The 16826-nt window shown below is 39.8% G+C and overlaps 1 protein-coding gene across 1 annotated transcript in view; it reads left to right on the plus strand.

Annotated features, from left to right (window-relative positions):
- The window catches only part of LOC104491251 (FERM and PDZ domain-containing protein 4-like), a gene marked incomplete at its 3' end in the record, with an annotated part of 51808 nt that extends 35257 nt beyond the window's left edge, over nucleotides 1-16551 (plus strand). Inside the window, exons 2-3 of the mRNA XM_010133638.1 lie at nucleotides 14131-14291; nucleotides 16449-16551. Of these exons, the coding sequence (XP_010131940.1) occupies nucleotides 14131-14291; nucleotides 16449-16551 (264 nt within the window). The remainder of the gene's footprint in view (nucleotides 1-14130; nucleotides 14292-16448) is intronic.
- Nucleotides 16552-16826: the final 275 nt, after the last annotated feature.

A 16826-nucleotide genomic window follows, 5' to 3' on the forward strand; every position in this document is an offset into this window, starting at 1 on the left:
ATACTCAGCATAATTGAGATGTAGTAAATTGGGGACTTTTTCATTGGAACATTTCCTACAAAATAAATTTATTCTGATGGTAGAGACTACAGCTTCAGAGGGGGATAGTATTGGCCTGAAATTAGCTATAGCAGGTCATGTCCTGAAAGTCATGAATGATGTTTACACAAGTGTGTATTTCACCACACTTTTATTTCTGTTCTGTTTTGGTCTTGTGGTTTGTTTGGTTTTGGTGGTTTTTTGTTTTGTTTTGGAAAAAAAATAAAAAAAGGCCTTACTGCATATAGTATAGCTCACAATCAGCGCTCCATCCTTTTAACCCTGACCCCCGGAAGAGCCTGAGCCTGATGGTGACTGACACTTGCAAGCTAAACTAATTCACATTCAATGCCACTACCAGCGGCTCAAATCCATCCTTGTTCTTAAATTTAAGAAGCGATAAATGAACAAATTTCAGATCATTTGGGTTTATTTTCTTCAGGTTTGGCCTGTTCTGTGAATCTGACCACTGAATGTACAGAGAGAGAGTTCAGTTTGTATCCTGTATTACAGTAGGCTGAAAATATGTGTAGTTGTCGCGGTTTGAGAACCCAGGACAGTAGTATATATGATCGAGATTTTGGTTCAATTGTACTTGGTTGTCTGACAGTTTGAGTCTCTATAGTCTTTGTTTCAGCACTGTATTAAATGTTAGGAATGCACCAGTGCTGCTGTTTTTAATATTCCAAAATACTTTTTTGTACGTCTTCAGTTCTGAAACTTTGAAAGCCTTTAATTACCCTTTTCATGAAATTGGGCTTTGCAGAGTTTATCAGCTCTTAGATTTCAGAATGAAGTGACATGTGTCTGGTTTAACCAAAAAGCAAACTGTCTGTTGAACTGCTCTGAACTCCAGCCTGAGGATTGTCATAGTTTGAAACTAACTGAAAACTCGAAGTCTGATGGAAACGAATGGTAAATATAGAAGTTAATGGTGAATTCTCCCTGATACGCAGCAGGGGCAGCTCTTCTAGACCTCTGGAGCTGCTGCAGGCATTGGTCACACTGGCTGTGGTTGCACTCTGTATATGCTCCTGTCAGACCTGATGAGGCTGATTTTGTCAATGACTCTCTTTTTTGTGGACCTTAGTAGAGATTAAAGGGAAAAATGAGTTCTCAAGCCCTTGCAGAATTTAATGTTATTTTTATAAATGTCTCGAAGATGTTGATTGGAGTTCAAAGATGAAGCTTGTAAAACTTTATCAGTGGAATTAATTTTTAGAAAGTTCTAACATTAAGCACATTTATGACACTTAACTGTCTTGCATGCTTTGTTAAGACTTTATTACATGTACGAAGACAGCATTTTTCCTAAGATTATACCAATTATAATGTGATAATAACTAAACTTCAGTTTTAAGTGCTTTTTAAAATGCAAAAAAGCTCTGTTAAAATCTTCATATTTCTGCCTCATCAAAACTAAATGCCCATTTAAAAACCTTGTAGAGCTCTACTCTGTGTTATTTACAATAGGAAAAAGGGAAAATCATGAAACAGTAGATGCTGCATATATTGCAGAAGAAATTCCTTAATTCAGTCATTTGTTACTTTTTTCTCAAAATAGTAAATTTGTCTTAAATTTATTTTTAAATTGTGATATCTGAAGAACAGTAGAAGAGCAACATGCAGTATTAAAAGAGAAAATGTCTCTAAATACCTTTCTTCTCTGGTTTTATCATTTCGCTTTGTTGATAAGACACTGGTCTGTGACTGTCTCTGTGTAGAGAAAAGTTACACATTAATTATTTTCTCTATTAATTACTTGTTTTATTTCAGATGTAAAGGTTTGTTTTTCTCTGTGGGAAAAGAGCACAATCCCAGGGTCTTAAGTTTCACAGGAAATTCACCTAAAATTATGATTCCTGTTAGCAGCTGTGAAAGTTAACAAAAATGGCTGTGCTGCAGACTTCATGATAAATATTTATATTAAAATGTATCAATAATTTCTATGGATTTAGTATAGCGATAATATAGTTGGGTTAGGCTTCGGCTGATTATTAACTGGCTCAATACATTCCTGTGTTTTGCGTGTAGGATTTTGTGATCAGTGTTTGTTATTCTGTTGTACTGGCTAGCCCCTGCTTGGGACAAAGCATCCCAACTTCACCTGGAGATACACCCTTCTTCTTTTTGAGTCCCTAACATAGCATTTTTTTTTTCACTTTCTTATGCTTAGAAATCAGTGTTTCGCCATGACCTTCAATCCACAGTGCCTGAATTCTTGTTCTGGCACATTTAGTTTCCCTGCCTTAAGACCTTTCACTTTGTGTTCCCAGTGAGTTGGGACTTCTCAAGATGAACAGGGAGACTTGTGCCAGTAAGCCCAGCTGCAACTTTCATTATAATTTCGGGGTTTGTTTTGTTTTGTGTTTTGTTTTTTGTTGGGTTGTTTTTTTGTGTGTGTCATGGTTAGTGTAGTAACGTTTGTGTTTGACTTTTTTCTTTACCTGTAAGTAGAGGGGTTTATCTCAATAGGCTTCCCTAGTGTAGCTGTCAACCCAGCTTAACCTCAAGGGGTCTGTTTTGAAGTGCTGAATATTGCCTTTTAGCTCATTTACCTCTCGAGGAAGCTTGCTGGCAGTTAGGAATGCAAAGAGGTAGTCTTCCCTGTACATCATTACCATGCATACTGTATTTCACAATATTTATATAAATACTGTCAAACATAATGGATTACAGAATAACAGAATCATTTGATTGGGAGAGACCTTGAAGATTGAGTCCATCCATTCAACCTGCACTGCTGGGGTCTCTAAACCATGTCCCTCAGCATCACATTTACATGGCATTCAGACACTTTCAGGGATGAGAACTCCAGCACCTTTCTGGGCAGCTGTTCCAATGCTCCACAACCCTCACTGTAAAGAAATTTTTACTAACATCCAACCTAAATCTCCCCTGGCACAACTTGAGGCCATTTACTCTTGTACATGGGAGAAAAGACTGATCCTCACCTCTCTACAACCTCCTTTCAGGTAGCTGTAGAGAGTAATGAGGTCGCCTCTCAGCCTCATACTCTCCAAGCTAAACAACCCCAGTTCCCTCAGCTGCTCTTCATAAGACTTGTTCTCTAGACCCTTCACCAGCTTCCTTGTCCTTCTCTGGACACATTCCAGCTCCTCAATGTCTTTCTTGTAGTGAAGGGACATTCTTGTAGTGAAGGGCCCAAAACTGGACACAGTATTTGAGGTGTGGCCTCACCAGTGCCAAGTACAGGGAGACAATCACTTCCCTCCTCCTGCTGGCCACACTATTTCAGATACAAGCCAGGATGCTGCTGGCCTTCTTGGCCAAGTAAGCTCAGAAAAATCATTCAGCCATGTTCTGCTGAAGTATAGTGAATATATAGTCAATAATCTATCGGGGGAAAAAACCCCAATCAAATGCACTTGGTTTTTTTTCTCCCTTCTCTATCCTAAGTTTAATTTTGGTGTGACAGCTCTATCTGGCAGCTTCACCTCCCATCAGCACAATCTGTCATTCTAGATTATTTCAATTAAGTTTTCTTTCTTGTTTTGCATTTACTGAGAAGTTGTAGTGGCACACTCCCAAATCAGCAGTCAAGAGGAGTAATCCTTGCTATTTGTATGTTGTTAAAAGAAAGAGGAAGGAACGAGGTGGTTTCTCTCTGTCCTGGAAGCCTTCTCTGGAGTTGTTACAGAATTGGAAGATTTGCTTTGAAGATTGTCTGTGATGACTTAATTACCGAAAGTGAAGGCTGGATTTGGGGGCTTTTATGAGTTATTATGAGAATCTTTGAAATGCATTCTGTACACCTTGGTTGCTTGTAGATCCCTTTCACTTCATATAAACTCACTTATGTCTGGTAACCAGAGAATGAAAAGCTTTTCCTTGCAATCATTGCTTCCATGCAGAAATTAGACTTCTTTACAAAAGGGAAGAGAATTCACACCTGGCATGGGAAAATGGGAACAACTTATTGTACTAACGTAGAGATTGCTTCTCTGTGTGCCCCTGAACTTAGAGATACTTACGTTTCTGACTGAGTTGCTTTGTTGCCCTTTGTTGAAGTCCAATTTCTAACCTGATTCCAAGTACAGAAAGCTGTCCCCACCAGAATGATATAGTAGTTTATATCCCTGAACCTTAACAGACGTAATTGTGGATAAACTAAGCAGAGGCAGTATTGACTACTCACTTTATATCTACTAACCCATAAGTTGCTACTTTTACCTGATTGCTGCTTCTAGCTGATGTATAGTTTCCACCTGAGAAAGGCTGCATTTTGCTCAAGAGGCAATAAATGAAATGCTGGGTTTGTGTGGTACTACCACCAGAAGGGCTGGCTTTCAGCTCAGGAGCCCTCCTGTGTAAAATGGGAGAAAGAAGGGAATGAATAGCTAATTCAGAGCCCTTTCTGTGACCTGCTCATCCATGCAATTGCTGGAGGACTAAGGAAGGTTAAGTTTGAAGGAGGAACAAATGGGTTTTACTTCTGTTGTAAGTGCTTATTTCCCCATGTTCATAACTGTACTGAATTACCGGGAGTCAGGCAGCTATGGAGATGCTGAAGCAGGGGCTTTGGTACAGCCAGCCGTACCGGGGGTTACAAGGAGCACAACAAATCTGGATTCTGTTTTCTTACCACATTATCAGGGTACCCACACTTAGTATTTACAGAGAGTGACATGTGCATGTCAGAGCCAGCCTCCAGCATTGCACCAGACCGGATTTTTTTAGTCAGGAGCTTTCCTAATCTAATCAGCACCTTAAAAGCTATTTCCATGGTGTTTCTCCTCCCCCTTTCCTTTTTTAACATTTCAGTTAAACAAATCGTTCATGCTGAGTTGGAGATGGCAGCTCCTTTTCCTCACTGGATGAGAAACACTAGCAGTCCCCAGCATAGGTCTGTGCTGTTTGCTGTAGAGCTCAGCTAGGTGGGAGTCAACAGATCGTGGTTGATGGGGTTAGAGTGAAACCTCTCAAAAGCAAGATAAACAGGAATTGTTTGTTCTGTTTTCCAGAGGACACTTTCAGCCCAAATTAATTTATTGTTATTTGCAGCTCAGTAATTCTTTTTTCCCCTTCCTATGTCTTCAGTTGCAACAGGGTTTAATTGATGCACGTGTAGAAGATAATGAATAGCTACATTTCAGCTCATCTTTAAAGGTCTCAACATAGTTCACTATCCTAAACAGAGTTTCTCAGAGCACATAAAAAACCCCACCTTTTGTGGGAAAAGAGCAAGGTGCACTTCAGATCCTACCCCAGTAAGTGTGAGAAATTCCTGCTTTGGAAGAGAGCCAATTCTGATTTCTAACAAAAACAACTCACCTGATTTCCTTCTTGTTGGACCCAGGCCAGGTAGGTGGCCAAACACCCTGCCTCCCTGAGCCGTGCTGCCAGCCTGTGCTGCATACGTGAGAGCCAACTTGCTGAAAGTCTCCTTCCAGGAAGGAAATTACAGTGGGATCACTGGTGGGATCCTCTATTTCTATTCAAGGAAGCTGCAAGGCCCAGCTGATGGTGCATTCAGGACCCTCAGCATAATCAGCTGATATTAGTTCCAGCCTTTTCTCCTTCCTTGCTCCCTGAATTCGGTTGCTTCCCTATGCCTGTGTAGCCCCAGCACAGGGCTTGCCCTGGAATTGCTTGTGGGAGGCAGTTGGCTCTTCAGCTGGAGTTTAGTACGTATGAATAATTGGTGAGCTTCCTTTGGCTATGAAAAGCTACTCAAGCCAACAGAATGTGCCACTGAATCCCATTCTGCTTACTTGCAAACTGGGAGCATCTCTGCTGAAGCCAGTATCACCCTGATGGGAAGAGGTTGTCAGGAAAAACTGGATGCAGAAATGCCATTCATACAGCGCATAGCTGCATATAATGGGAGATTATATGCATTATATGCCATATATGTACAGATGCAATTTAGACATACTCATCGTTGGTGCACCAATGTCAGCTGTGCGTTTCAGGCAGTAAGGAAGGCACAGGCTGTCATCACGCTCTGCTTACAGGGAAGGCAATTCCAGCAATCGGGCAATCAAATGGCCCGTATTGCTGGCAGTTCCTGTTTTCTTCCTTTGGGAGAAATTCTCATTTGAGAATTTTTCTAACATAGTCAAGTGTTGAAAACCTTTTTTCTTTTTCTTTTTTCATTCTTGTCCTGTTTTTGTTCTGTAACTCATCTTGCGATATTCATAACTCCTCTCTGTAGCATTCCTTCCTTCATATCTCCCCTCATATCTCCTCTGTGGCCCTTTCTTTCCCCTGGCCAATTCTCAGCAAGATGTTTCTATGCAATTTCTGCGGTTTGGCTGGTGCCTGAAGAGTCCCATCTCAATACAGCAGGCAGGAAACTCAATCTTCATCATGAACAGAGCTCCAGAAATGCTTGCAGCCATTCTGAGAGAAGGAAAATAAAAGGCAACCTCTCTGGCAATCTGTAAATAGTCTGCTAGTCTGCAGCTGGAGCTTGAGGCTTATTTTCGTGTTTTTGGTGTAAGAAGTTTGTTTTCTTCCCAATGTATAACATTCATATACAGTATATATGCATATTACAGAAGCATTCACATATTACGCATGTAATATCCTCAATGTGAGAGCGCTATTTATCATTGTAAAATATACTTCCAGTGTATTTCTCCCAGTGCCTGCCCAAAGGTGAGCATAAATCTTTTTATCCCTCTAAATTTCTATTCATGTCATTTTTATTCACTGCGATTTTGCTTTGCTTTGTCTTGCTTTAGATTGCACATCATGCCCAGCAGTGAAGGAAGAGTAGATCTGGAAATTTTTTACGTGTCAGATTTCCCTGTATCCAATTTTATCAAAAAGCTGTCACCAACTTCTTTTGAAACCAGCAAACCTTTTTCTTTCTAATTACATTTTTACCATATGTTCATCCAGATGGCATATGCCACATATTTTCTAGGGTGCTATGAAATGACCTGACTTTAGAGGATTTAACTGCTGAAGAAGCTTATGAAAAAAATAGAATTGACACCAGGGCAAAAAAATAGTCCTAGAAAGAAAGAAAGGAAAGAAAGAAACCTTATAAGTCTTCCCAGTTATATTTTGTGCCTGTGATATTGACTTCTCAACATACACACCTGCATGAAAACAGTGAAAATGTAGGGAATATTTTACTGAAGTGTTAAAAGTCGTCTCCTTTTCCAATAGCTGAAAATAAAGATTTCATCTGTTGAATATGTCTAAAAAGAACTCTGGAGCTGTGAGTGACTCTGGGTTGCTGCAAAATGGAGCAAAAAAGAGTTTGTCAAGCCACCAGATTTTCTGTAGGAGCAGAAAATTTTGCGTAGCAATATAATAACTATTTGGGCACTTTTTTTCTGACATGTCATCTCCAAGTAGAAGACAGATACAGTTGATGCATGATTTTGACACTCATGTCCTACTTCGTAATAATTCTTGGGGGATTTCTTGAAGAAAAGACATCAACTTGAGGTATATTGAGAAGTTCCAGGAACTTAAGGAATGGAGGAAGACATCCTAGAATCATAGAATGTTTGTGTTGGAAGGGATGTTAAAGATTGCCTGGTTCCAGCCCTCCTGCCATGGGCACAGACACCTTACACTATTCCAGGTCACTCAAAGCCCTATCCACTGTGGGGCTTGAACAACTTCTAGGCATGGGGCATCCACAACCTTTCTGGGCAACCTGTTTTAGTTCCTCACCACTGTCTCAGTGAAGAACTTCTTTCTTTCATCTAACATAAATGTACCCTCTTTCAGTTTAAAGCCATTACCCCTTGTCCTATTACTGCATGCCCTTGTAAAAGTCCCGCTCCAGATTTCTTATAGGCTCCCGTTAGGTACTGAAGTGCTGCTACAAGGTCTTTCTGACACCTTATTTTCTCCAGGCTGAAGAACTCAAATCTCTCAGCCCGTCAGAGAGGACAGTGTGAGCCCCCGATGACCTTCATTGCTCTCCTCTGGACTCAATTAAACAGATCCTTCTTACACTTGGGAGCCCTAGAGCTGAACACAGTACTCCAGGTGGGGTCTCACGAGAGTGAAGTACAGGTTTACAATCACCTCCCCTGGCCTCCTGGTCACCGTTCTTTCTATGCACCCCAGGATATGGCTGGGTTTCTAGGCTAGAAGTGCACATTGCTGGGTCACGTTGAGCTTCGCATAAACCAACATCCCCAAGTCCTTCACAGGGCTGCTCTCAATCCAGCCTGTGTTTGAGCTTGGGGTTGCCCTGACCTGTATGCAGGAAGAGGATTATTTTTCATGTTTAGCTGCTATTTAAGATAAATAAATGAAGGTCAGTTTTTAATCTTCTGGAGAGATTGTGCATTTGGTCTCACCTGTGATGGCTTCCTTCTAACTGTCATCATTGTTTTGATAGTCTTTCCAGATTCTTAAGAGGAAAACTATAGCATACCCTCATTTTTTTATCAGCTTCTATATTACTGTCTCGAGTCTCAAGCTGTTTTTACTTACAGCTGATTCCTGAAGACAGGTGGTGGAGTGAGAATCAAATCTTTTGTTGCTGCGCTAGCTTCTACGACTTCCAATTGCAAAGGAAATTTTGAGTGCGCAACCCGAGAGTTGAGTGCGCAACTCTTAATAGAGTAGGAACCAAGATGTAGTTTCGGAGCAGTATGGGCAGGGTCCTGTTTGGTGTCCTTAACTTGCCTGTCTTTTTGTAAATCACAACTGCAATCAAAAAAGCGGATCCTCTACCAAGTTAATGAGACAGGATTTTAACAGAGCTCAACAATTTGAAGTGGTTTTGTTATTTCTGAATTAAACCTTTGATAAAAAGTCCTTATCTCCATCCTCCTCACCCACTTCCACTCATCAGCTTATGAGTGGTTTGACATTTCCATAGACTCTTCTCTGTCATCGACCAGGGTTACACCTGCTGCGTCAAAGCAAAACAGTCTATTTTGTAGTTAAATCAATCTGTATAGCAGAGACATTAACTATTCAAAAGCTAAGGATTAAAACCCTCCAAATTGAGAATTGATGTTAACCTTAGAAGTAAGTGAACCAAGCTGTAACGTGGAAACACCAAATGAAACACCAAAATGTAACCTGTTTCCATGCTGTCGTGATATGATACAACAGACACTTGATTATGGTTAAGATGTTTTAGTGTCGATGTGCAGCTGTATTAAACTCACCTTGAGGTGTCACCTTTCCTGCTCTTTTTTTTTTGGACGCCATTGCAGAATGGAGCTAAAGTTGTTCAGGTGTCTTTGTTGTGCATTTCCAACACAATGTTTATCATAATTAGAGTCACTGGATTCATGCTGTGGTTTTCAGTGTCTTAGACGAGTTAAACTTTTAAGCCATTTCTTGTGGAAATGCAAACCCCTGCATAACAAATTTCAGCCTGCTGAGGACAGGTTTTCTTAGCTGCCATAGACAAACCTCTCAGAATTAATCTGCTAATCCCTAAGGGTCTGGGAATGACACATTTCCAGTCCAAAGGCTGGAAAAGCATTGTGCTTGGAGACTTTGTTTTTCTTACTAATATGCATTATTAAATCAAGCTCTCATTTTAATTACAGTCTTTGTTTAGATATTCCTTGGGTTATTCAGCATGTAATTTGAATGAGGAAATCGCTAAGAATGTTTCCATAGAAAGCATTATCATTATGAAGCTAATGATACAAAGATTCAAAGTGCCACCCTTAAACCATACCTCTGAGTTTCCCAAGTGTCAATTCAGGTATGCACTTGTTACATTAGGCTCTCCATAATGTCCTGGGCAGCTGAGATGTGTTTGCAGATGCTGGCTGCCTTGTCACAACTATCAGTGTTCCCCAAGGTGTTTTTCTTTCCTGATTTTCTTCCTCATGTGTTCCCTGTAGGCCCCTTTGTGGATGAGTGTGCACATGAATCTTGTGCTACCCTGCAATGCCTCCATTCTGTATGTCAGTGCATGCACACTCAAATGTCTTCTCTCTTCTTTCCACTGTTACCCGATTGTCCATAGCTAGTAGTTTATCTCTCGGAAGAGGTTGGTATATAAAATCCATGTATAAGAAATTCTCTAAGAATTCCTCTCAGTAATGGCAGCTGTCTGCCACTGCTCACAATAAGAGTACATCAGAGAAGATAGCCTTTTGTAAAGCAGAGACTCATCTCAATCGTTGAAAATGGCAGGAAGTAAGTATTTCTTTTCGAAAAGGTGATCTAAGTGCAGCCTGTGTTTGTGTATGTGGAAAGAACAGTTCATACTTAAAAATCCTGGCTTTTCGTTTTCTGCCATTTTTCCTTCAGAAAAGTAAATCTTTAGGTATAATCCAGGCACAGTACCATCTAAACACATTTTTTAGTGTGATTGAAGCAATTGGAAATTTTGCAGTGTTGGAGTTATAAGCTGTTTCACTGTTGACGTGATCCTCCGTTCCCCAAGGTGGCTATTTTGAGCCCAAGTTTATTAGAATCTGCTTTAGAATTCTTAGCATAGTTATTCTTCAGGAGTCAGTATTTTCCATTGCTGAGATGGAGATCAAACACCTCCAATTAATGCCAAATTCAAATTAGTCTTGAACTATGGTACTACAACTGGCATCCTGATAATGAACTAGCCACAAGAGGAAGTGGGTTTGTCAATGTACCATCACACAAAGCTTTGAGTATTCATCTAATCTCTTGTGGGCTCATATTCATCTATCTTGCTGCTCTCTTGAAATACACTTCCAACGTACTGAATGAAACACACTTCCAACGTACAAGAATATCTGATGCAGCAAGCTGTGGAAGTGTACGATGCAGAGTCTTTTTAGTTGATGTATTTGAAGGTGGATAACCTTAAAAATCAATGAAACCTGCAGCGCCACTCAGAATCATGATGGACTGTTCCTTGCTGATCCTCTCGCTGAGGCTTTAAATAACTGATGCTGTGCTGCTGCAGATACTCCATGCGAGTTGATACAATGGCTGGAGAAAGGCATCCAGTAGCAGGGCTGCTCTTTTGAGCAAATCTCTGTGTCTGCTCTTGGCATTTGTTATCCAAAGTGCTGCTGTTGGTGGGGTTTTGGGGGGGGCTTTGATTACTTTTTTGCTTCATGATTTAGTTTTCAAACCAGACTACATAAGTTCTTGAAGAGAGAGAATGTACAGCAGCAGGAAAGTAATTCTCAAAGGCTCAAATGTTATTTTCAAGATGCTTGTAAATATGGCATTTCCTTTTTGGAGACAGTGTGAGCTGTGAATTGTACCCTAATTACAAAAATGGAAAGAGCTATTAGGAAGAAATTATTAAATAGAACATTTCAACTTTGTGGAAAGTTTGGTAAGGCTGTCACCTAGAAGAGGTGACAAATGCCAAGTTTTGTATTCTCTACCAAAGCAAAGTTCATAAGTTGAAGTGGTTTTTGAAATACCAGTGACACCTCAGAAAGCTTCCCATTTGAAAGACAAAATGGTTGAGTATCTAGAAGCCCAAATCATAAATATGGGCTGATCGGGAGGAGTGTTGATGGAAGGTCCTGAGGGTAGATTTCATAGAGTCTGTGTCAAACCCTCTGGATTTTCTAACAGTTCTTTTGAATAAACATAATAGAAAATTATCTAAAATTAATTGATAAAAACTGGAGGAACAGGAGAAGGAGGAGAAAAATGAAGTACTAGATGTGATGCTTTACTTAGCAAAAGAAAATACATTTTCTTGGCTGACTTCGCCTTCTGCAGATACTAAGAGAACACAGAGGTATTCTCTCCTATTTTTGTAAGGAAGTATCTTCTACTGTCTCTGATTATGTGCATAAATAGGCAGCATGTTACTCTTAGGCAGACTGAATCTAGTGATAGGGATAGTTTCTCTGAAGAAAAGCCCTAGAAAAACCAGTCACAAGAATAAACTCCCGCTGAGAGTTTTCTGAGATTTTCCTGCTCTTCTGTGTATCAGTAATAGAAGCAGACCATGGAGAGAATAGAAATTGATGTAATGGCCAAGGTGTATGCACTGGGGAAATATCAGAGAAAATTTTGCGTGTCATTGATGCTGAAAAGAGATCTCTGAATGATGCCTTTCTTTTTATGGACCACCTGTCTGGAGTTTTTCAGGGAATTCTGTTTGAAGGTAGAAAAGGGACAGGAGACGAGAACAACAATACTAGTCACATGGGATGTCCCCTAACTCTCATGTTATTGAGTTAGGAAAGTAGAAAAATATCCACAGGTTTGAATATTAGTTAAATTTGCTAAAAATGCCTTTGCCTGCCCTGCCCTTGAGTCGCTTAAAGCTCTACCCAGACAGAAGAAACAAAGGGTTATGTCCTGCTCTTGCTCACCAGCGCCCTTTATCACTTGAAGAATGCAAGGCTTAGGCAGAGGGTCTTATCACTTGACGCTTCATTGTTTGGGACAAGATAAAGAGGAGAAAACTATTGTCTCTACAGCCACGAGGGAGGATGTGGCCTAAAGGGACCTGAGTCATAAGGTATAAGAGATAATGACTAGCCGTCCCCGAACTGCGCCTGCTTAATAGACTGTTGAATATTACTTTCTCCTCCCAGGGGAGGCATAAGTCCGAGTTAATGAGACATGCGATGCATGACGTTGTATGACCTGTAACATGTAAGAAGACTACGCACGTGCAAAGGGGAGGAGACCTAATTTACATCAGGAGCGGGATAGTCTAATACATCTGTACCAGGCGGTTGAGCAATCCTTTGAATATGTACGTTCTACTGCTTTAAATAAGAGGCCAAAGCCACGGCGTGGGGTGCAAGCATCCTTAGGGTACCTGACCCTCACTGCACCCAACTCTATAGAGCTGAAATCACAATAAACAGACCTGCTTCACAATCAATTTTGATTGCGGAGTTTTTTCCACGCGTCATTATAACATTACATGTAAGCTTATCAAGGATATGGGAAAATGACTTGATTTTCATATTGTTAAATACTTATGTGGAGATTAAACTTTAAAATCTACTGAGAGCTGGAGCTAGTTCGGCACCCGTGGATCTGTTGACTGTTGAAGATAAAAAAAGTGTCAGCTGGCCAGGTAGCTTTAAACAAATACTATCTGAGCTCTGTCAAGATTGCAGTAACCTAGTGCCATGAGCTTTAGTCTGTCTTCATGCTACACTGACCAGTGCGGAGACCAGGTGCACCAGTGCGGTGGTGACTAGGTTTCCTGAAGCACATGAGTTCATGGCATTTGGAAAGGTGTGACACTGAAGTGGTCTGTTCATCTGTCTAATCAGCACTGGGAATTGGTAGCTGGGGCATATTCAGCAGGGGGCTCCAGACATTGGGTGGGAAACACAAAGTATGTTCCAGTTCAATCTGCACACAGCATCAGTCACATTTCAGTGTTTATTAACATTAATTTAGGAGTCTCTGTGCTTTTAAACCTCAACCTCTTTCATGGATATGTGGTATTGAGTAGCTTTCATCCCTTTTATTTTCTGCTTGAAAAATCAAGATTTTTTCCTCTAGCCACGAGAATTTTTTCTTCTAGGTAGTATAAGGAAGCTTCATCATAACACTGTAGCTGGAAGTTAAGCATTTTAATTATTGCTGATAAATGTATTTTCTTAATATTTTCTTCTGGGTTTTTTGGTTTGGTTTGGGTTTTGCCATGGAACAGTTTGGAGCTACTTTGGCAAGTTTAAACGAGTAGTAAATATAGAGCTTGTCGCCTATGCCCTAAGTAATCTGAGAGGATTCAGCTTGGAAACTTGCTTATCATTTTAGAAAACCAAATTTAAATGTGTGTCCTCTCTTCTTGCAAAAGCAGACTCTAATTGTTATGTTTTACATTATGAGTAGGTCACATTTTTCCCTTTCAAAAATGAAAGATGAAAAAATAAAGCACAGATGACAAAGACTTTATTGTTGGGTTATTCTTCTTTCATATATGGGGTATGATTAAATGTATGCTGTCAAAGAGAAACCTCTTTATAGGTTGATACTATCGATTAGTATTTGAGACCTGCCAACAGCATTATTACTTTATGTATAAGAAAATCTAATAGAAAATTATTAAGTTGATGTTTTAGTTCCTATAGTGAGAACATTTCAGATACTCATCTCATATCGTTGCAGAATTTGCTTGGCTCAAGCAGATACCACAAAATCATGTTTTAATAATTTTTTTTCCTTTTTCCATCTTTTTTTTTTTTCTCACAGTCACATGACACAATCAGCCACATTTGAAGACCCTCGAATAGAGAGCTGCCAAATAACCCCTCCAGCCCCTCGGAAGGTGGAAATGAGGAGGGATCCTGTGCTAGGATTTGGGTTTGTGGCTGGTAGTGAAAAGCCAGTTGTTGTACGCTCAGTAACACCAGGTATGTTTTCCGCACCTGACCCAGAAGCAAACTTTGACTTCATCTACTGAGGTGATATACATTGACAAATTTGAGTACTGTTAAAATATTCAGGCAGATAAAGTAATCACAAATGCTCGTTAGGATATTAAGCCTTGTATTACTCAGTAGTTTCTCTCCTTGCACTCGTTTTTCAACGTTATGTGTAAATGTGTTAACAAAAAGCCAATTTTAGATTATCACTCTGAGCCATTACTATTATTTGCCTGAAAAAAGTTGACCTATTTAATTCAAGGAAAGAAGGTCTTCTCCCCGTTACGTTTTTGTTGATTTGATGTCACCTTCATTGCCATCGAATCAGTGTTTTCAAGAGGTATGTTGAGTTGCAAGATTAAAACTTACATAATTTTCATTCTTTTCATCAGCTTCCCAAGGAGAACTAGGAGTTTAACTGTAACTATAATACTTGGTTCTAACTATAATACTGCTTTGTAAAAAGATAACGTTATTGCTGGGTTTTGTTTTTTTTTCTTAATGGATGCTTCTGTACAACTATATGGTGAAAAGCCAGGTTGAAGTAGATCCCTAAGTGTCGTACCTGGAGTGAAAATTAGTGAGATTTGTGGTATTTTTGAACTTAGCAGGGACCAGACCAGGGACTAATCAGTCTCCCAAATAGCAGACTCCTGCTCTCTATGCTTAAAAGTTCAGTTGTTACGTAAAATTGCCTTGGAGCCAAGGGCAGGGATTCGACTTTGCTCTTGTTCAATATGTTCTCCAGAACCCCCACAGAGAGCGTAGCAGAGACAAAATCGACTTTGTGGAGTCCTGATGTCATTTACCCACGTGTGTGCATTGATTATATTTGTATTGCTTTCAGATGAAGTGAGCAGTGTAACTAATATTTCAACTAGATCCAGAGAGTTCTTTTCTCCCAAGTTAATATTATTAATGTAGTGGGTTTTGTTGAAGTTGAATTTGGAAAAGGTATTTATTATATTCTGTTCTAAGTGAATAGGAGGAAAGAAGAGCTCCAAACAACATTATCCTACATTGATTTTTAGCCATTTATGCTGAATATATAAGCGAAGTAAAGTTCTCAAACCAAACAGAGGAAAGGAACATCATTAGCTCACTTGTTAAATGAATTGGTTTTGATACTGAACATTCTTTTAAGACTTTATTTTCATATTGGTAATATTGTTGGGGTTTCCATGTATCATCATTGCAGAGTTTAAAGACAGAAGACTAGACAGGATATATCTTTTCACTAGCAGTTGTGATATCATACCCTCTTCTAGGCATGTAATCATGCTGAGAAGCAAAGTATTATGTTCATTTTATAAAGCATAAACTCAATATACATTTCAGGAGTGTCAGAATCCGAAGCACATAGACATCTACATATCTGATTTTCTACTCAGACTGATGCTAAACATCTGTGTCTAACTGAAAGTGGCAATGCTTTTGGATGTACATAAAACTTGTGTTCATCTAGTAACAGAAATCCAGAGGAAAAGAGACTCAGAGACTGAAGGTATAGAAACTTACTGTCTTCAGACTGAAGGACACAGGTTTGTTTTGCACAGAACAGGACAGTCAGAGGAGAGAACTGCAAATGACTTTGCGATATGTAAGTGATATTTCATAGGAAAGAGGAATAAGATGTTCTCCAGTGTTGCTTTGCCAGACAGGAAACAGTGTGTGGCAACAGGGTGTATCTACAAGGAGTAGACACTGGTGTAAAAAGACTTCCTGATCTTAAAAGTTAACAGGATCGTTTATTTACAGGAAAAGGAGTCATCCTCAGAGTGGTCTTTCAAGAATATCAGACAAACATTGATTAGGGATGAGTAAGCTATGGTTGATCACACCTTAAAGGCTGAATTAGGCCACCTGTTATGGGTCCTTCAGGCCTTCCAGAAAACCAAGCCCATATTTTTAGATGGCTAGAAGTGGGTTTGGAACACAACTTTAGGAACTTCAGTAGAAGCCGCTAGGCCACTAGCTTTCAAGATTTTTGTGGTGGGGAAGTACTGGTAATGTCAGAAAAGGTGCTAGTGTTAAACATGCTATTAGTTGAAGAAAAAACCACCGACAGTATGTGAACCACAGAGTGTGTCTGCATCTACATGGTCTGCTAACCTGTGCTTTTTTTTTTTTTTCATTTGTCTCCAGGCGGCCCCTCTGAAGGAAAGCTTATACCAGGAGATCAGATCATAATGATTAATGATGAACCAGTCAGCACTGCTCCAAGGGAGAGAGTCATCGACCTTGTCAGGTAGTTGATGACCTGTCACTTAAACTATGAACCCAGTGGCTTATTGCCTGACAGTCATTTGATAATACAGCAAGTCTTGCCTTCTCATGGCTAAGAGAAAATAATGTCACTTTAGTCATAGCAAAGAATGGTGAAGTGTTGTAGTATTGAAATGAAGTGTCCTCTTAAACATCTTCTGGGTAGCTGAAAAAAATCTCATAAGATACTGGAACAGCTCCAAAATACTCGGGTGTCAAAAGAGGAGTAGTGTTCTCCTTGTATTTATTTTTGGTATG

This window comes from Buceros rhinoceros, unplaced genomic scaffold, assembly GCF_000710305.1.
Source record: "Buceros rhinoceros silvestris isolate BGI_N320 unplaced genomic scaffold, ASM71030v1 scaffold3053, whole genome shotgun sequence".
Taxonomy (NCBI): Eukaryota; Metazoa; Chordata; class Aves; order Bucerotiformes; family Bucerotidae; genus Buceros; species Buceros rhinoceros.